The sequence below is a fragment of the Cariama cristata genome, unplaced genomic scaffold (genome assembly GCF_000690535.1).
Source record: "Cariama cristata isolate BGI_N322 unplaced genomic scaffold, ASM69053v1 scaffold4803, whole genome shotgun sequence".
Lineage (NCBI taxonomy): Eukaryota > Metazoa > Chordata > Aves > Cariamiformes > Cariamidae > Cariama > Cariama cristata.
In genome coordinates, this window is record NW_009606502.1 from 20,585 (window position 1) to 41,892 (window position 21,308).

The 21,308-nt window shown below is 45.2% G+C and overlaps 1 protein-coding gene across 1 annotated transcript in view; it reads right to left on the minus strand.

Moving 5' to 3' along the window:
• The window catches only part of TUBGCP2 (tubulin, gamma complex associated protein 2), a 37,691-nt gene extending 17,769 nt beyond the window's left edge, over positions 1-19,922 (minus strand). The window contains exons 1-10 of the mRNA XM_009696374.1: positions 19,746-19,922; positions 18,053-18,181; positions 17,553-17,729; positions 9,479-9,638; positions 7,868-8,075; positions 6,589-6,788; positions 4,776-4,965; positions 3,755-3,900; positions 2,904-3,084; positions 150-330 (exon numbers count right to left, since the gene is read on the minus strand). Of these exons, the coding sequence (XP_009694676.1) occupies positions 150-330; positions 2,904-3,084; positions 3,755-3,900; positions 4,776-4,965; positions 6,589-6,788; positions 7,868-8,075; positions 9,479-9,638; positions 17,553-17,729; positions 18,053-18,181; positions 19,746-19,922 (1,749 nt within the window). The remainder of the gene's footprint in view (positions 1-149; positions 331-2,903; positions 3,085-3,754; positions 3,901-4,775; positions 4,966-6,588; positions 6,789-7,867; positions 8,076-9,478; positions 9,639-17,552; positions 17,730-18,052; positions 18,182-19,745) is intronic.
• Positions 19,923-21,308: the final 1,386 nt, after the last annotated feature.

The window sequence follows — 21,308 nt, forward strand, 5'->3', positions numbered from 1 at the left end:
AACCCAGAGAAGGTCTACAAAAGGACAGTCATCAATTTTCTTTTCCTTCACTATATATTCAGCAGATTCTTACAGGCACACAGATCTTCCCAAATCATCGCAGGCCTTCTGCTCAAAGTCAATTATCTTCTGCTTAAATACACTCTTACCTTTAAATCGTCCTTGAAAGGATCTGTGTTGGCTGTGCTCATTCGCAGGGCTAATTCAAGCAGAGCCTCTAGCCTCGTAGTTATGATGTCGTCTACAGGCTTCTTAAGCTCCTCTTCTGTGAGATCCATGAAGTGAACAAAAAAGTCCCCTTGATCCATCAAGAAATAGTGTTTTATAGATCTGTTCAAGAAAATGAAGGGACAATTGATTATGTTTTTTAAAGCCCAAGTTAACTCATATTAAACCTAAAAGAACAAAAGCAATCAATTCAGCCAGCCTGCTGGGTCTGATCACAAAATGTTCCTCTTCATAGAGAACACACAGCCATAAATAACCAATTTGCAGACTAGTCTTTTATGCATGTCCCCTTCTCCCTACCACCTCAATGAGGATGCTTTCGTGTAGTCAGATCAGGGTTGCTGCTGTTCTTTTTTCCCTTGAAAAATGCACCTTAGAAAAAAAAATGTATGCACTACATTGCTGGGTGAAGGTTCATACTGCTATCCTGAGCAACACCCCACCTCCGCAGCGTGCAGATCCTTCCAAGAGGCAGTTGCCAATTCAGAACAGAATCTTGGACTTGAACGAACAAGTATCTGTGCTCATTTTTTAAGTACTCCAGGTACTTGTGTTGACTTCCGCTATAGTAGGATGCATAAGCTTTAATTTTCACTTGGCACCAGGGAGAGTTAACTGTAGTGGGACAGGAGCTTGGAAATAGCTCAGAAGAGAGTTTGAGGATTAACTTAGTGCCTGGCCAAAGATCACACATCGTAACTGGTTTTCAGAGCAAAAATAGGATCAGCATAGCCTTAACACAATGTGGCTGTAGACTCCTGATCACTGTCAATTTGGGATGATGTTCAGCACCCCTGTTTCGCTGACTGTCATTACTCTCTCGAACCAAGAAGACTCCCCCCACTCATGAGGAAGTCATGATAGTGTCAGTGGTTAACTGAGGACACAACATGTAGGGGAGCGAGATACTTACTGCTGACACACCCTAGAGCACAAACCCAAATAAAAACCTGACCTAGTGTGGTCACAATCCCACTTCAAGTAGGAGGTTCAACTAGAGATCTGTCGAGGTTGTTGGTCCCTTCCAACCAACACTTCTAGGATGGTGGAGAGAGAGAGTCAGTACTGCCGCTTAACTGAGGAGAAGTGGGTTTTTGTCACAGGTCCCTGGGGTTTGGTCACAACCATCCCACTTCAGAGCTCAAAGCACACACATGCGCTGGAAGCTCAATAGCTTCCTCCTCTATCACCTGCCCCTGCACTTGCACCCCAGCAGATTGCATATACACAGGACAGCTGCTGAATGATCTAGCAGAGAGTCTGTTTTGAAGATGAGGAGGTCATAGACATCAACCCCAGCTGGAGAGGCTGAGCAACACCTTAATGTGAAACTACATTGTGATAGATGGGCCCACCAGAGGACACCTGCCACCAGAACTTTGGAAGCCAGTGTCTTTTGAACAGTCCTATTAAGCAAAGAAGAATTGGAAGGATGACAGCCATTAATAAGGCTCAGAAGAATCTCCTTAATGACTGGCAGGTTTCAGACAGCTCTCGTAACCTTTCATGAAACAAGGCATGTTCTCTGGTGGTTTTCACAGGACAGGAAGGCACATAGCAGTTTCAAAGGAGGGAAACATAGATCTTCAGGTCTTCCCACAGCCTCTCTCAGCTGGAGCCGTAGTGTTCCCAGGTCTGCAGCAGACACCTCTGTTGTGGCTACAACTTTTCCTGACCTAGTAAAAAGCAAGCCCAAAGCAATCCCACCTGACTTGCTAGGCACATTCACTTCAGTTGCCATTACTGCTCCAGTTTATGTCTCCCAATGGGCATCTTCTTGTGCAAGTCACTTCACAGGTTTGTCCCATGAAGCTCAGACCACTTTCTTTCACACCATATCACTGGTTTGATGCAGAACTTCTGGTACTAGGTCTCAGACCAATTACAAACTATCTTACAACCAGCTGTCAACTGCAGTTTCCTATCTATTTGTTGCTGTCTTGGTCTTCTGCATAGTTAAGATTCACGTTTTTAGCGTTTTCTGAAGATAGTAATAAACTAAAAGCTTGATTCACACAAGGAAGCTGGAGTTTGCATGCTAGAATGCACTTGCATTTGCTATTGGCTGAATGTGTTACCAGAATCAAAATATTGGTTATTAAAATGAACTTTAAAAAAGGACAACGTTAAGAAAAACCTTGTAGTGGAACTTGGGGCTAATATACTTACTCTATTCCAACTACCTATGTTTGCATAAACAATAACCATGGCATATATTTGGTGAGATGCTTAATATCAAACTATTTCTTATTCACATTAAATTCTTCTTGATGATACCAGATGATATTAGGAAACTCCTTTCCCAGGTTGGAGTGACGTGCAGCTGTGGGACAAGTAGTGAGAGAGGTGGGGTATGTCCATACCCGAGGGCGGGTTTTGGGACTGGGCTGGACAAAGCCACAACTGCCCTGACCTAGTTTTGGCAACAGCCTTCCAAGAAAATTGGACTAGAGACTCCCAGACATCCTTTCCACCCAGCATTTCTATGATTTCACGCTTTTCTTTTCTTTTTCTTCAGGAAAAAAACCCAAATCTTATTTTTTCAGGTCAACCTTTCCAATGGAAATAGAGAGAATGCATTAATAACATCCCAAGAAAAGAGAGCTAACTTCAAAAACTTAGGTTCACTACCAGAACTAATCTATTTAACATGCATTTAGTAAGATAAATCAAACCTTAGGTGAGCCACCAGCTCTTTCTCCTCCATTAGGAAATCCAGAAGAACTTTGCTAGCATAGTTATATGCTTTTTCTATTTGTTCCACATATGCTCGCTCTTTTAAAGTATAGATGATCTCTTTAGCCACAGGGCAGGTAACATCACGTCCACATTCTCGCACAACATTTAAGTATTTCCCTAGAAGCAAAAAGAAAGAATGACCTATGTTCATACCTACTGTACATACAACAGGGAAACTTTCAGACCACTACATTCTAGGGGAAGATATGCTGTGAAGTATTTGCATTAAGTTCTACTGAAAGCTGGAAAGGATTTAGACACCTTTCAAAAGATGATAAAGAATTTTAAATTAGGCACATAGTATCACATTTAAGAAGAGATTTAGAAATGGTCTTGTTCCCAGTGGTGGCAAAACATCTCTGCAGAGAGCCAGAAACTCTGAAGATCTGGTGCTGTACTTCAGAAATAGCTTTTGGAGGGTTTTGTACTTATGGAAGAGAACAATGGTAGCCATCAGGTTGCCTGCTTCATTTAAACACCCAAATTAAAACTCAGCATGTTCAAACCTCAGTTGTCTAGCTCCATCTAGCTTACTGCTAGAAACCTGTACCCATGAAACAGAGCAGTAAGACAGACAGCTCCCCTTGCTGCTGGACTCCTTCCACATGATGTTTTATTTATAGAATTTGGGGTTCTTTTAAAATCTGATTCTTCAATTCCTCTGAGAAGTCTGGCTGGACAACGCCATAAACTGGCAAAGCATGACGATATTTACTTTATCTTTACACAAAGAATGGTAACGCTTGTCTCCAAATTCCTCCTACATCAGAAGCATATCTTTACCTACCTGTGCTTAGTATTTTGTCAGCCATTTTCTGCAAGAATGAGGGAATCTGTTGCTGAACAACAGTGTATCTTTGATCCCAATACTTGTCGTTATAGTCCTCCTGAATCTTCTCCTTCTGCAGCTCATGTTCCTCCACCATGAACTCACTGAACAATTAAAGCACATGTTTAGAAGCAGGAATTGGTACAATGAGGATTATTTTTTTTGACCTGTAAACTGGTAATATCATCTATCAGAAATAAGGTCTCATGAAAATACATTCCAGTCAAGAACTGAAATTAGTCTGTATTTGTAGTAAGAGAAGAAGCATTATGCAGAGTGTTTCTGCTAATCTGAAATCAATTATGACAGAAACAGAATTTTATAGGGTTCACAAACCAAGTCTAAACATTATTTGATTGTCAGCATAGAGATGACGAAGCTGGCCTTTCTCTGCCTTCTAAACATCAGGAAGGCATTAATTTTAGCTATTTTATCTTGAGTTTTGCCCCCCTTAGGATTCTGAAAATGTGGGAAACAAAAATGCTGCATAGACTATTAAACACAGCAAAATGCTTCAAATTATTCTACAAAAGCCAAGAAACTTCAGAGAGTGTTGTTAGCTCATATCAGATTAGCATATTAGTGGACTACATTTAACACAGATTCACCGAGTTATCACACCCGTGCCCCATAAGGAGAGGGCTCACCCCTGTCATGAAGAAGTTGAGGATGTGAGAGGAGAATACTTAAAGGGGGACAGGCACAGTAAGGTCAAATTTGAGTGGACTGCATATTTGAACTGTTGTGCTATTGACTTTTGCAAATAATTTCCTTGAATTTGGAAAAATAAATCAAGTGAGAGTGCCTCTGACTGTATAACCACTGAATTAAACAATTCAGGTCCAAGTCCAGGTTCAGGGCCATAGGCTATGCAGACTCATAAGCAGGGGGGTGGGTGCACTAAAAAATTAGAAGCCGAAGACCCGAACAGTATTCCTTAACTTTTGCATTTCATTTTCATTCCTTTACTGTTCTTTACCTGTATGGATCATTAATGATGCCTCGATATATCCACTTTTCCAGAATTTCAAAATAAGGCACGCTGGCTGCCTTCGTTAAATACAGGCACAGCTCCTGGGCCTGGCTGTCCCCCGTGTAATTGAAAGTCTTGTCATGGAGTAAGCTCAGGGTTGATCCTCCCATACACTCACCTTTATCCACAGAAGTAGCTAAAATTTAAAAATATAGATATAAGACACAAAGCTCACACAGATTAATTGCACAAGCTATGCTGTTAAACGTAATGAAGTAATGAAGTTAGCAGTTGAAGAAATGTAATGAAGACGCTGACCACCTTAAGTCACAGATCTCCATGTCAGCTGTAGACCCTTGCTGTGAAGCTGCAAGGCTGTTCCACCACCACACAACCAAAAGCTTACATCCCAAAATGTCCTGAAACGAAAACCAAAATGATCCACAATCTAAAAAAGCAATAACCAAACCCAGACCTCCAGGGAAGAAGAACTGATCTCAGGTAGACACAAGGTGCATGGTGGCTCAGAATCCAAAAGCCTCCTGCACTGAGGGGATACTGTACAGAGATCCAGTTTCCAGGTGGTAATGGAAGAAACACACACTTCAGTGACTTGCTTGAGAAATCTCTGATCTCAAAAGCACTTCTGTTCCCGACCGTAACACTGAGGTAGGCATGCATATAGCTCGAACACCAGGATTTAGGTAGGTTGATAGTCAAATTTGTACTTTCTGTCCAGATAAATTCTCTGGGCTGAGTAGAGAGAAATGCACAAACGTTCTCACGCCAAAGAGTTTAACCAAAATTATTGAGGTAACTGCATCTGTGACCAACAACCTCATGCAATGACAGAGGCTGGGACCGGCTGGTTGAGGAGCAGCACTGCAGAGAACAATCTGGGGGTCCTGGTGGACAACCAGCTGACTGTGGGTTGGCAGCATGTCCTTGCAGCAATGAATGCCAACTGCACCCAGGGTTGCGCTGCCAGAAATTATTCCTCTCTGCCCAGCACTGGTGAGGCCACACCTGGAACACAGCATTCAGTTTGAGGTCTCCAGTATGAATGACAAAATGAAGAGTCCAGCAGAGGTTATGAAGATGGTGGGGGACTGGTGCCCAGGATATACAAGGAGAGCCTCAGGGAGATGGGCTTGATAGCCAAGAAAAGAGAAGAAGATGGAGGTTGTCAAACATCATTCCTTCACTATCCAATGGATGGTTCTAGAAGAGATGGTGTGAGATTCCTCTTGGAGGAGCACAGTGACAATATCAAAAGGCAAAAAGTTACAAGAAGGGCAATTCCAGTTGGAGTCAGAGAAAGAAACAAAAAGGGTGGTGAAGTCATGAAAAAGGGCCCAGAATGGTGGGAGATCTCCATCGTTGGGGATTGTCCAGACTCGCCTGGACACGGCCCTGAGCAATCTGCTGTAGCTGTGAGCAAGGGGTTGGACTAGAAACTTCCTGGGGTTCCTTCTGGCTGAATCAGTTTGTGGTTATATATCCATACACAGCTGGAGAGGAATTTGGAAAGAAACTGAGATAGCAGTGGTAGAAACAACTGATCCAAAGGGCATAGGTTGTGAAGGTAAAAGGTACGGACTAGCCTCATGACAGATCTGAAGGGCAGATTCAGCCCCAGAGCCCACTGGTCTCAAAAAAGAGCAGTGCTCTGACAAGTACAATTCCCTTTCACTTTCTTCTTTAATATAACACAAAATTAAATTGACACATACCCTGCCTGTATTGCTACTCTGTACAGTTTTCAGAAGCCAGCACCATGCACCTGTCAAAATGCAATGACTGTATTTTTGAGACTTACCAAGTGCAGCAAGAATCTCCAGGGTCCTCATTGTGGGCTGGATATAAAACCAGAGTTTCTGCAGGGACAGAAGTCCCTGTCTCTGAAGATGTTCCAGCTGGGTAATTAGTATCATGTACTCCTTGATTAGAGTCCGCATAGCAGCAGCCAGAGCATGATTTACCTGTCCATACTCGAAGGAAGATTTCTCTTCTATAAACCTGTAAAAAGCAAAATGGAAACTCTTTCAGGCAAGGCACCTTCCATAATTTTCAAGAATTTTATCTTCAGAAGACTGTACAAGCACACAAGTAGATCGTGTGTTGGAAAGCGCGCCAGTCTTCATTTGGAGTTTCAAGTTCCACATTTGCTCTGTGTCCTCCTGCCTATTTCCCATCACCACATTACCGAGTACAGAAAGCTGTGGGAAGACGTTTTCTCTCAAATTGCAGGGGAACTAGAATTATTTGCAAAACTACTCTGTAAAGAGCTAGAGTCAGGACTTTCAAGGAGATTGTCCTCGCATAAGCAACAGATTAGAGGACAGGAAAAGATCTCAAAAGGAAGCAATGTGCACCCAGACATGTGGGGAAAGCACAGTTCCTAGTTTCCGATACCACATGCCACAGCATGGATTCATCTGACCAGATTTAGATTGCTCCACACATGCTAGCGGAGAGAGACAGATGCTTCTGAACACAAGTCATATCATCTGGAAGAAGACATGTAAAAGAGATTGGATGAATCACACCTAAAAATGCTACTTTCTCTTTGCTGATCTTTCAGGGACTCTGAATCAAACGCAGACATCTATATAACAAACACCTGCTGTTAGTGAGTTGTACCTTACACTAAGACCTTTTAATAATTACTTAAGGTAGCTATGAGAAACTAGGCAGCAGTAGGTTCTCCTGCTCAGAAGCACACAAAAGTTGTCTCAGTCCTGGATGCCCAGAGGAGAGCAAAAAGCAGAAAACATGGAGAAATTCATAGCAGAGTGGGAAGAGAAAAGCCAGAATAAGCAGATATATCCTGTTTGCACTTTGCCTGAATTTAACAAGACTGAGTTCAGACAAAGCGAAGGTAAGGTGAATGAAAAAGTGAACTGGCAGCACAGAGAAGAAAGCCATCAAAAAGAAACAGAGCTAAAACCAATTCAAAGAAACTGTCATTCTTATTTTATATCCCGACAGGTTTAAATTAAGCTTGAAAGTTAACATCTGCACAATGACAGATTCTCTGTTCTACAACCTGATGCTCAAAAGAGAACATCTTCCTCTGACAAAAGTCAGCTTGGTACCTGGTGACAGCAGAGTAACTTGCTGCTACAGGAAGAATCCTGGTCACCAGCTCTTTGATGGACAAGTCCAAGTTTGGATCGACTGAAAACGCTCGGTTCTGCCTGCCTACGAGAGGCTGTGCTGTGATGTATCTTCCATCCACACCGATCAGAATGTACAGCAAGTCCTCCACAATCATGGATTCTTGGGAGGCTAATGGCAAGGTACCTGTTTTCAAAGAGAAGACAAAAAAAGAACACAATCAGAACATGCCATAGTACTACCTGATCGCCCATTCATATCATTTCAGTCTAGTACCCGAAGCTTGAAAGGATGACATACTACAATTCCAAGAGAACAAAGGAAGATCACTCAAAGCTGAATCAAGATATAGAGAAAAAAAACTGAACTAGGGTCAACTCCAAAATCGTCTATCCTGCTTTTCAGGAAAACAGAATCCTTTGCTCATTTATACCCAAAGCAAACCAAGGGCTATACATCCGACATCTGTGGCCAAGAAAACATCACCTACAGCTTGTGCTGCTCATTATTCCACCCAAAAGGGCCCAGTTATACTGGACCTGAGGAGCTCCAATCTTGTCAACAACTCCCCCTACCTTCCCTCCACTGAAATATTCAAATATCAAGAAAACAGTTCAAATACAAACACAAAGAAATGCTAGCCCAGCAAAAGCTGCAGGTGAACTGCAAACTGTAGGGTCTCTGAATGGTGCAGTCAACTACAAACCAGACGCAAGAAGCATCAAGGATTCAACCCGAAATATAATCAAGTGCACCAGAAGATCAGGGAACAGAGTGGCTACAACACTAACTACAGCAAAGCTTATCTCATGAAACAAGGTAACAATTGCTCTCCATTTGTAGGATCGTATGGGAGAGAACAAATGGTTCTGAGCTTGCTAGGAACATACCCTCACAGCACATCCCAAAAGGCCCTGGCAGAAATGCACTGGTGGACAAGCTATTTAAGTGCACCTCCATTGTTTTCATGTCCCCCTTAGACGCAGCCCCAATCCACATCAGGAAAAAGCTACAGGTTTCTTGCGGGAGCCTCCACAGTTCTGGGGAATGGAAACACGAGTTCCTAATTCAGCTGTTCTCTTCCAAAAAAAAGTTCTTAAATCTAATTTATGAATAAGAAATTATACACAGCCTAAAGCTAGAATACAACAGGGAGAGATTAGTCCTCTGCTGCTCTGGCAAGGAGAGAGACAGCAAATTAGGGAGGTTGCTATAGTCTTACTGGAGAGGATATTGAGCTGGATGGATTGATGAATACTCCCTGTCAGGTACGACTACAGATTTTCCAGCTGAGAATACAGATGTGATACTCCTATAGTAAGATTTTGTGAAGGCTGTGACTCAGGAGAGAAAAAGGACCAGGAAACTCAGAACAGATGAGATCCCATGGATCAACAGTGGGGCTGGAATTCAGTACAGGAACAAAATAAGTTTGGTTTGGGGTTTTTGTTTTTGAACCCTGCTCTTCATCTGCAGAGTGCAAGGAGTCAAGTTTTGCTTTTATCCTGAGTGTGACAAAATCTGAACAGCACTTCTGAACAAGTACAAAACATAAAAAGTTAATGCAATCTTCCCTGTGTATCACATACCTATAGGTACTGTTGTGTCAGTGCTCAAACTGGTGCCAATTAAGAAATCGCCAATAAGTGCAGGTCTCTCATACACCCAGGATGGAAATACTGGAATGGGCTGACCAGAATTCTTCTTGTTCTGTTTATCTCGGAGGATTTTTCGTGTAAGTTCAAGAGGCTGTTGGAAAAAGAGAAAGAGAGAAAGAAGGAAAAAAAAGAGATTTTCAGAAGACCAAGAAATTTTGAATTGACTGTAAACCGGTAACTTCAGAAAAGAAAGTAGAATAGCTGATGTTTCAGCAGCTTGGTGTAGGATTTGGTCTCCTAATACCATCTAGTCTATTGGTCTTAGTGCTGTGGAGGTGATTTTTTTTTTATACAGTGGGCCTTCTTATTGGTGGGTACATCAAATAACGCCTTTCTGCACCCTTCTCCACCAGCCTGGGTGCTAAAGCACACATGGGATCAGAGTGGGGACATGCACAACCATCAGGCAGCTTACTAGTTTGCAAAGCACACCATGTGACAGGCAGCAAACTCCTTCCAGAAGCAGTAAGCAGTAATATCTTATTCAAGGGGCGCTTGTGGATAGGCTAACAAACACCTCCGAACTCGGGCTTCTGCGGAGTGCCTACCGAGTAGCTATGTGCCAAATACAATCCAGATAATCCACCCACAGATAGCTGGAAAATCACGGAGTTTTTTACTCTGAATAGGAGTCAGTGAAGGAAGTGAGCCCTTAAAGACTGAAAAACTTTCCACACCTGGCTCCAGGTCTCTGACACTAATTTAAACGTAGTGCAACTGGAGAGGCCCGTGAGATGTACAACCTACATGAACATTTAGGGCCTCAAGAGCACAAACATGGGGGATATTCTTACAGTACAATTTCTTAAGCTCCACAGATGTGTATGTGAAATGGGATATGCGCAGGGTCATTCTACTTTCCTCTCATAAGAGGTCTCAGAGGACAGAGGAATTTGGGAAGGAAGCAAACATACCTGTGAGTTTTGCGTCTTAAAGAATGGCACTTTTACATGTGAGAGCTAGTTCACAGAATCACAGAATCAATTTGGTTGGAAGAGACCTCTGGGATCATCGAGTCCAACCTCTGCCCTACCACCCCCATGTCAACTAGACCATGGCACTCAGTGCCATGTCCAGTCTTTTCTTAAACACCTCCAGGGTTGGTGACTCCACCACCTCCCTGGGCAGCCCATTCCAATGCCTAAGAACCCTTTCTGTGAAGAAAGGCCTCCTCATTTCTAGCCTGAACATCCCCTAGTGGAGTTTCAGACCATGCCCTCTTGTCCTGCCACGAGTTGCCTGGGAGAAAAGACTGACCCCACCTCACTACACCCTCCTTTCAGGTCGTTGTAGAGAGCAATCAGGTCTCCCCTCAGCCTCCTCTTCTCCAGGCCAAACCCCCCCAGCTCCCTCAGCCGCTCCCCATCAGACTTGTGCTCCAGACCCTTCCCCACCTTCGCTGCCCTTCTCTGCACTCGCTCCAGCACCTCAAGGTCTGTCTGGTGGTGAGGGGCCCAGAACTGAACACAGCACTCGAGGTGCGGCCTCACCAGTGCCGAGTACAGGGGGACGATCACTGCTCTGGTCCTGCTGGCCACGCTATTGCTGATACAGGCCAGGATGCTGCTGGCCTTCTTGGCCACCTGAGCACACTGCTGGCTCATGTTCAGCCGGCTGTCGACCAGCACCCCCAGGTCTTTCTCCACTTGACCACTTTCTAACCACTCCTCCCCCAGCCTGTAACGCTGCATGGGGGTTTTTGTGGCCAAAGTGTAGGGCCCGGTACTTTTTCTTGTTGAACCTCATGCCGTTGGTCTCAGCACTTCGATCCAGCCTGTCCAGGTCCCTCTGCAGAGCCTTCCTACCCTCCAGCAGATCGACACTCCCACCCAGCTTGGTGTCACAGTTGCTGCACACTGTGCCTGGCCCCTGACAGTCTGCATATTCTCAGAGCTGCCCAGTGATGGGTCTTGAAATCCTTCACACAAGCATCAGCTGTGGACCACTCCTTCAAGCATCACTGGTTCCGGGCGTGTTTGCTGCAGCCTCGCCACTGGCGTAACACCAGGACTATGTCCTCAGGTCAGAGAGGCACCTCAAAGCAACACTACATTCCTACTTACACTGTATATGTGTGATCTGCTAGAAGGACCTCAATTTCTTCTGCTTCCCTAACAGAAACAGGACTCTCATAGGAGGGCATGGAGAAGGATGAAGCATCAAGTAAGCTGCCAGCAATTCAAAGGATGACTAAACTTCACAGAAAATTGCAGATCTCAGCGTAGGACAGAGTCCTTCACATGAGTAAATAACTTGAACTCCCTGTTCTGGTTTGGCTAAAACAGGACCAATTCTCTTTTCCATAGATTTTCCTTCAGTTAAGTTTCTTCTAAGTAACTGCACTTTCTGAAGCTGACTACACATTTTTCAGGCAGCACTTGCTTTTGGAGTTGATAGTGCTTGATGTTTGCAGTTGTTGCTAAAGCAGTGGGATTGTTATGCAAAAAGGCCCACGTTTGTGCTTGTTCCCGTGGGAACCAGAGTCACTGTGGGCTCTCTTATGGTCCTTGGGTTGGGAGGAGGAAAATGGTCACACCTGCAGAAGCTGCGGACGGGACAGGTGACCAAAAACTGACAAAAGAAGTATTCCATCCCACACATGTGGCTACTCAGTACAAAGCTGAGCGATAATGGGGGTCAGTACTCTTTCTTTCATGGCTGGCATCCATGTGGGATTCTGCTCACTCTCCTGCCTCCAATTCTGACCCGTGTATTCCTGAATTCTGTTACTGTCTGCTGCAGAGTCCAGTCTGGGACATTCAAGTGCCCACCCTGCCACGTGACCACTGAGAGACACAGTCGCATGTAATCCCATAATCATCATTGGGAAGCTCAATACTAGTTTTGTGTATTTTTCTTTCTATTATTAGTAGTATTAGTATTATTGTACTCTTTTTTACTGTTATTGTTTTATTAAAGTTGTTTTGATTTTCCAACCCATAAGCCTGCCTCCCTTTTCTCCTCTCCCTCCCCTTCTGGGAAAGGAAGCGGTTAATAGAGAGCATCTGCCACCCGCTTTAAGTGTCAGCCCAGCCTTAAATGGTAACGCTCCTTTATAAATCTTAAACCCAAATAGTGAGAAAATACTCCTCCACTGAAGTAGTATATAGTAGTTTACTCGTCCGTCTCAATTTGGACACACAGACATTGGCTAAAAGATGAAAACATCATGTGCACTTTCTGTATCCTCTTGAGCTCCAGGTCCTTAAAGGAAGACCTGGAACAGAAGATCTCCTTATAGCATTGGACCTACGCAACATAGCTGTATGAACAAGCTTCTGCATAGGAGAAGGGCAGCCATCATCGTATCTTCCCAAATGGCAGGGAAGAATGAGTTGGAAGAAAAGCTCCATAAAGCATGGACCTCACCATCACAACATCTCTATGAACCATGTATACTTACGAGAGAGCAGACTAAGTATCTAAGTCCAAAAGCTTCTGAGTGCTAAGTACGGGAGACCAGACAGGTAACAGAGCCAGGTAAGATCACAACAGCACATGTGGATGGAAGACGGTACTATAAAGTAGAGCTAGTTCAGCGACATGGACTACATGGAAGTTACATCTTGAAGATTCAGAGACATGAAGTAATTCCTGCCTCCAACTGCCAAAATGAGACCAGATCATAGACTCATAGAATGGTTTGGGTTGGAAGGGATCTTTAAAGACCATCCAGGCCAACTCCCCTGCCATGGGCAGGGACATTTTTTACTGGCTCAGGTTGCTCAAAGCCCCATCCAACCTGACCTTGAACACTGCCAGGGATGGAGCATCCCATCTAAACGTACCCTCTTTTTGTTTAAAACCACTGCCCTTGTTCTGTCACTACAGGCCCTGATAAAAAGTCTTACTCTGTCTTTCTTATAACCCCCCTTTAGGTATTGAAAGGCTGCTCTAAGGTCTGCCCGGAGCCTTCTCTTCTCCAGGCTGAACAACCCCAACTCTCTCAGCCTGTCCTCATAGGAGAGGTGCTCCAGCCCTCAGATCATCTTTGTGGCCTCCTCTGGACTGGCTCCAACAGGTCCATGTCCTTCCTGTGCTGATGACCCCAGAGCTGAAGGAACTACTGCAGGACGGGTCTCACCAGAGCGGGGTAGAGGGGCAGAATCCTCTCCCTCGACCTGCTGGTCACGCTGCTTTGGATGCAGCCCAGGACATGGTTGGCTTTGTGGGCTGCAAGTGCACATTGCTGGGTCATGTCCAATTTTTTTTCACCAATATACCCAGGTCCTTCTCCACAGGGCTGTTCTCCATCCCTTCATCCCCCAGCCTTTACTGATAGTGGGGATTGCCCCAAACCCGGTGCAGGACCTTGCAGACTGTCTTCATTGAGGGACTGGTGCTTCTTCACTAGTGATTCCCTCAGCTGACAAGAAGCAGGGAGCTTCTGTTGGAGTTCAACCAGCTCTAGTGTGAATTTGTTAACTGGCAGAGTTCAAAAAAGTTGACATAGTTTTGGCTACAAAGGACACGGCTACCTGAAAGGGAACACATAACCTTTACCACCTCAACGATTCTTGGGCCAAACCTGGTCCAAGCAGCAACTGCAACCACTGAAAGGTTACTGGATGATCCCTCTGACAGTGCCAAGTAATCACAGGGCAGATCGCACGGCACTTGTGGCACCAGTGACAAAGCATGTGTCTCAGGGGCATGAATCACCTTCTCTCTGCAACTTAAAATTTAGATCATTGCCATTACAGGCTTCAATGACAGCCTGGATAAAAAACTCCCAGGATAGAAAACACGGCCCTCAGGTGTCAGCCTGGCACTTAAAAGTGCACGGGATAGGGTGACAGTTTGGCATTGTCATGCTGATGAACTTGCATCTGGCATCTTAAGCAATGACAGTGCCCACACCCATCGAGGCAGAGAAAGAGCTCGTCTTCGTGCTCGGTAAATGCCAACTGCACCAAAGGGCTCCCTGCACTACAGCCCTGGCGCCGGGGCAGATGGGCAGCAGTGGGCATACACTGGACTTAAGAGTACATGACCAAGGAGGAGGAGCCGGGCTTTACTGGGTCTGGCCCACAGAAGGTCTAAGAGCAACCTGCAACTACAGGAAGGCTAAGTACGAAGACAGTGCGTGAAGCCAAGCTCCTCTCAGCAGTGGCAGGAGGTTCAGGTGGCCACGGACACAAGCGGCCTCTTGAGATATTGAGATCAGGCTGGAAGAGACCCTTCTTCCTGCAAAGGTGGAGAGGCCATGGGGGGGTCATCAGGGAGGTGGGGTATCTCCCTCCTGCAGGGCTGCAGGACTCAGATGGACAGAATGATAGTTGCCCTGATCTAGTGTGGGTGACAGTCCTACTGTGAGAGGGAGGCTGGACCGGACAACCCCAGCGGTTCCTCTCACCAGTGCCACCAAATCTGTGGAAACACTGGCAGCTATCCTCCAGGTCCGGTGAACAAACATGGTGCTCCAAGGATCACAAATAGAGCGGCTCAAGTGAGACCTTCACGTTCATTAACACAGTGTGAACAATCACTCCAGGGCTTGTGCCAGTGCACAACCTGGCTTCTAGAAGAGAGACAGAGAAATAAATCAGTTGTAATTATTATGATTACTTGACAGTTCTCTTGGGAAGCGGTGCTACTGGAAACTGTCGGTCAAGAGATTTCAGCTCTGTGAGTTGACAAAGCCCTACTGACTCAACGGCCCCGAGCACCTGTCCGTTAGGGCCTTTTATCAGCGTTTCTGCTCCTTAAGTCTGAAGAAAGTATAAACGGAGCAGCAGGGAGGCTGCATGGCTTGCATTAATTGGCTTGCATTGCCATTTCAATTCCTTTGGTTGTGAACTGCACGTCCCAGAGAACACCATTTGCTCTTCTTTCTTCTTTTAGCAAGTCTGCACATAAATTCTAAAAAAGATCAATTATCCTACTGGAAATTCATTTTCCCTTCATGATCTAAATCACCCACTTGACTCAGATCATCTATGAAGGGTTTGGATGAGTCAGGCAAACAGTCTGTGCAGAAATATATTTCACAATGTATGTGCAACAAGGCTGGTTTCTCCACTGCCTGACAGGGGGAAGGGCTTGGACTCGCTCCATTTAGGATCTGAATTCTCCATCATCATGTGCATGTACAGCCCTTCAAGCTGAGAGATGTGTCCCAAAACACTGAACATGGAGGGTCCATTCTTCTAGCCGTCGATGGCCTGAAGTGATCTGACCACCACAGCAAACTCCCGACTCGGTGGCAGATGCATTATCTACTGTCATCACCTTCACCAGGGATGGGAGGGTGTTCCCTGGAAGGTGTTAGCTCTGCTCAGCCACCGCCACAGAGAGATCTTCACAGTCTGAAGGGTAACTGCACATCTGCTGAGGAGCCAGCACAGGTAACAAACTACATACAGCCACAGCTAGAGAGCTCAACAGCAAAGGTTGATAGGACATATCATGAATGTGGATGCTGCCGTGTGGCCAAGACAGGGTCAGCGGTGCCGCAGTGTGAGCAGCTGAGTGAAGCACACACCTCACCACTGCAGACAGACCCAGCGCACTAACAAGACACAGATCTAACCACCCGAAAGGAGGCTGTAGTGAGGTGGGCGTCAGCCTCTTCTCCCAAGTAAAAAGCGATAGGACAAGAGGAAATGGCCTCAAGTTGCGCCACAGGAGGTTTAGATTGGATATTAGGAAGAATTTCTTCACCAAAAGGGTTGTCAACCATTGGAACAGGCTGCCCAGGGAATGGTGGAGTCACCATCCCTAGAGGCATTTAAAAGGCATGTAGACGTGGCACTTAAGAGATGTGGGTTAGTGGTGGACTTGGCAGTATTAGGTTTACGGTTGGACTCTATGATCTTAACGGTCGTTTCCAACCTAATTGATTCTACGATTCTATGCATCCACTGAGTGAGGGTGCAGGACTGCCACAACAGAGACTGCAGACGGAGAAAACCCCAGCGTGTGATTTCTGAGCATCCACAAGCAGGCCAGCGTCCTGAGAAACAGTCACACATTCAGAGCCTGGAGGCTTGTCCCCTGTTAGATTTTATTGACCAGTCATCAGAAGGCAGAACAGAAACAAATCTCTGGGACAAAGGTAAGCTGCAAAATTTTAAATGGAAGCATTTGCACATATCGTCCAGTTGCTCACTCACTACAGATCTCTGAACATCTTTTCTTCTTTCCCTTCTCCCCAGTTATCACTCTTTCACCTCTGTCCAAATAACTGTCCATACACAGTGGCTCCTGTGCCTTGTGCAGCCAAAATGCCCTTATCTTGACCCACAAGGTTTTTGTCATATTTTTCTCCCCTCCCTGTCCTGTTGAGCAAGGGGAGTGACAGAGTGGCTATCCAAGGTCAACCCACCACAGTGTAGTTACTTACACAAACGTTTATAGGAAATAGAAATTGGGATTTAAGTAATAATCACCCTTTTGCACTTCCTACTTCCCAGCCTACTGATAACGAAACACTTGCTTAATTGTCTTCTAAGGCTGTGTCTTACAATGATACAGTTTACTTCTACAGCAGATTTTTTTCTTCCTTTTTGTATTTGGGATCACTTTGCAGCATTTATTTTGGGAGCTCAAATAGCTAAGCAGAGGGAATGGATGTGTCCACTTGGGGAACAATTATGTGAGGCATCGTACCCACATTATCTGAGAAAGCAGAAAGCAAGGATAGCGACACGCCACAGTGGCTGCTGAGCTCTTGAGCAAGCATTGCCACAGGCAGAAAAGGAAAACGCCAGCACAGCTTAAAGCAGTTGTTTGAAATGGAAAAACGAAATCACATTAACCTCTGTCAGTTAGAACTGTCGTGGCCTAAACATGACTTACCTTAACTGACGTAAAAAGGCCACTTTTCTTAAGAATAGCATAAAGATTTAATATAATCTGACTGATACATTTTGAAGGATAATTTAGACTATCTGCACAGATCAGAACATTCATAATTCCACTAGATGATAAAAGTTAAAAGTACAGCTATACACATGAGCAGAAGGGAAAGATTTTGTGCCCAAAGCGTGGGAAGAGACAGTACCTGCTGCATACTGGAGTTGGCTGTTACACTGCCCAGCTGCTTCCGTAGCTCCTCGAGCTCCTGCAGAGATATCTTGGAAGTAGACGAGGGAATGGAAAAATTTGTGCTGCCACTGGTTGCTGCATTTGCTGCAAGTTCTGCCCTTTCTTTAGCATTTTGTTGCAAATATTGGAGTGTCTGTACATACACAAAAAAGAAAATATTTTGCTAACGCTGGTCAGCACACATTAAAGCAAAAAACATATGGCCATAAGACAGTTGTGCTGAATCAGACCACAGGTCTTTCTGTCTCAGTTTCCTGTGTCTTAGTTGTTTATATCAAGAGGAGTGTAATTCTCAGTAGTGCTTTAATAATTAAGTAAACGGTAGAACTGGTTATCTGTTGATTTCAATACATTTCACTGAACATTATCATCAGAAAGCATGCTGTACTTAAAATCATTGCATTGTTGCTACTGCTGAATAGTTATAACACCTCCAGTTCTAAAGGAGAAACAAACCTCTTTGTCTTCGGTGAGTTTTGACAGTAGATAAACTAAAGAATCTAGATGTCTTGTATTTTTAGACTTCAGGTCATCATACTTCTTTAAAAAGTCTTCGGGAGTTCGAGAAAACTCTGCTATTTTTACCTGTAAAACACCACATCAATATTAAAAGATTAATGTATATTATTATTACAGCACTCAAAAGAGAAGCATTGTGCAAGGATGGAGACAAGATGCAGGCTGCTGCTGCCGCCAAAGTACTTCAGGGAATGAGTTTTGGACTGAATGCTGCAGCATTGGTGTCCTACTAATAATTATGCTGGAGGAGAGTGGGAGTCCTGGCTCTTCAGGTGATGGAGGAGGGACTGCAGGAGAGAAAAGATGAAGGTAAGCACACGATCTGTAGCAGGGCTCACTTTGCACATGCTCAGTCTGAAGCAATAGAATTTCGTATCAGCAGGTTTTTACGAGATTTGGCATTAATGAAGCCACATCTGAGTCCACTTTGGGGGCCCCACCAGCAAAGGAGACATCAACAAACTGGACTGAGTCCAGTGCAGAGCCATAGAGACAGTGAGGTGTACTACCCATTGTCCAAAGAGGTTACAGACCCTGCGCCAAGGGGCACAGCTAAAGTACCACAGGCACTGCCACAACCTGCGACACGGAAAATCCCAGCTGGCCCTAGGGAACAGTCCTTTCTGCAGAGAGCAGTGACCCTGGGACATGGCCAGAGAGATGGAGGAATCTCCTGGAGATCTTCAAAATGCAGCTAAGCAGTCTGCTGTAGCCATGATGCTGGCCCTGCTGCAAACAAGGGGTTGGACTGCAGGTCTCCAGCTCTGCCTCCTACTAAATCCTTCTACAAGTCTATGAACTGTAGCTGTCAGTGTAAATGATGCGTAAGACGGGAATTAGAGAAAACATGCAGTTCAGGCTACAAAGATCTGAACTTTCAGACAGAGATAGCAATTTTCTAGCACTTACAGCTTGACTGATAGATTGGTTTTAAAAATGACAATGAAAAGCAGTATTATGACCACAGAAGTATGCCTGGTCATGACAGTGTCAGGCTTTAATCCCTAAGACTTGGGTGATATTCAGAAAAAAAGTCAGGTATTGTTAATATAATTGCATTTCACATAGTTACTATTTCTCATTTCGTTTATTCCTCCAGAGGACAACCCCTCTAATTAAAATTTGAAATGACCATCACAGACATAAAATAAGCTCCTTCTTTCACCTTCCCTCCCACCCCAGTTCTAACAATACTTCCCATGTTCTTCCACCAGTCTCTCCAAGATGCACGGTTTTTACGTTTTTCCTGATACAATTTTTCTACTTTATACCCAAAATTGAGATTCCAGATCAGATTACCCCCCTTTTTTACCAATGCCAACATGATTTCACCGTTATTCTCAGAAAAACTTGGGACAGCCATTACCCCTCCCAACATGCGTCCAGCTCTGCACCCACAGAAGTCAAGTTATCTCACAGAAGAGTAGAGTAAGGAAAGGGTAGTACACATGACTGGCCAAGAAAAATCACACTGAGGAACGTTTATCTTTAATTTCTCTTTAGGGAGAACTGTGCTCTCAGAGACGGTGGAACCTCTATCAAAGGAAGCATGCCACCACAGGAGTCCTGCCAGCCCCCCCATAATGTCTGAAACACATCTCAGCTGTGATTACAGTACATCGATGCTTACCTTCGCGCTGTGCGCAGAGACAGTTGTGGTAACGTAAGGCGTTCGATTCTTCTGCAGAAGATCAATGTAGACTTCAGCTCCTTCCCCACCATGAACGCGCAGCAGGCTGAGCAACTCATTGACATCGTGGTGAATGCGGAACTCGCTCATACTCCCACCTGATGCTACAAGCTCCATGGGACATAGAAACAAAGGCACTAAGTCATTATTTTGCAGCTGCAAATGAAAATATACCCCCACAAACAACATTTCCTGACTATATTATGAGCCTGCAGGGTACGCTAAAATATTGGACTAGAACAAAGAAATACATGCAAAGGGAGGAAGCAAGCAAAACAGAAATACTCGTTATCATGTTGGATTTAACTATGCCGGTACAAACTCCACCTTAAACGTAGGTGAGCCAGTAGAAGATTTTTCAATCTCAAAATCACACTGGCCATGGAAAAGTCACTGAGTTGTCATAAGAAGTGCTGGTTTGTGCACTGACAGACTGCGACATAGCTGAAATCGCTGGCTTCAGCAGCCCGCCCACACTGCTGCCTCTGAAGTTATTCGAAAATAGTTTTTCCAAGTGTAGAGGTCTTTATATTCTACTGTCCATCTTATTAACAGACAAGTACCAGATTTTGCAAAGTTACTTAAACTATGGCTGCAGAAGTAAGAGTCTAATTGAGGTATCATGCAAGCAGAGTTGAATGTGACACTCTGTGCCAGTGCCTCTGGGGCTCCTGCTGTGCCCCTTTGAGCAGAGTCCGGCCCTGGCATCTCTGGGACCCCTTTGGCCAGGGGGAGAGGCCCTTGGATCCCCTTTCACCTCCTCATCTCTGGCTGAGCAAGCCCAGCTCCCCAGCCTCTCCTCACACGCCCTGGCCTCCCCCCACCATCACCAGGGCCTCCCCAGGCTTGTTCCAGTTTGTTTGCAATTCTTTCATAAGGGAGCCCCCAGACTGGCCAGAGTGGTTTGGATCTGGTGTCGCAAACGAGGTATTCCCTTTCCTTTACCTGCTGGCTACATCCTTGCTAACACAGGTGAGAACTGGCGTTTTCTGGCACAAGGGCACATCGCCGGTCCCATTCACCCCACTGCCCTGGAGCTCTAGGTCCCTTTCTACACAGATGCACTCCAGCCAGCCGTCATCCAGCCTCTGCTGTCCTTTGGGTTATTGTGTCCCCAAGGACACAGCATTTGCATTTTTTCCAATTCCTTAAGGTTTCTGTGAGCCCATCTCTCCAGCCTGTCAAGGTCCCTATGAGTGGGCACCATAACCCCCAGACAATGAACCCCTCATTCCTACTGCGGGATGCGTGAACTTGCCAAAAGCCGTCCCTCCTGTCACCTCGGTTGCCAAAGAACACATCAAATGTCACCAGCCCCAGCAACGGGGATTGGCACCAGTAACAACCTCCGGTTCACCCTCGGGCTGCTGAAGCGATCGGGGGTCAAGAACATAAGGAATGAGGAAAGGCTGGGGGAGCTGGGCTCGTTCAACCGGACCCAACGGCATCTCCCCCTACCCAAAGGGGTCCCGGAGACGCCGGGACCGGACTCTGCCCGGAGGG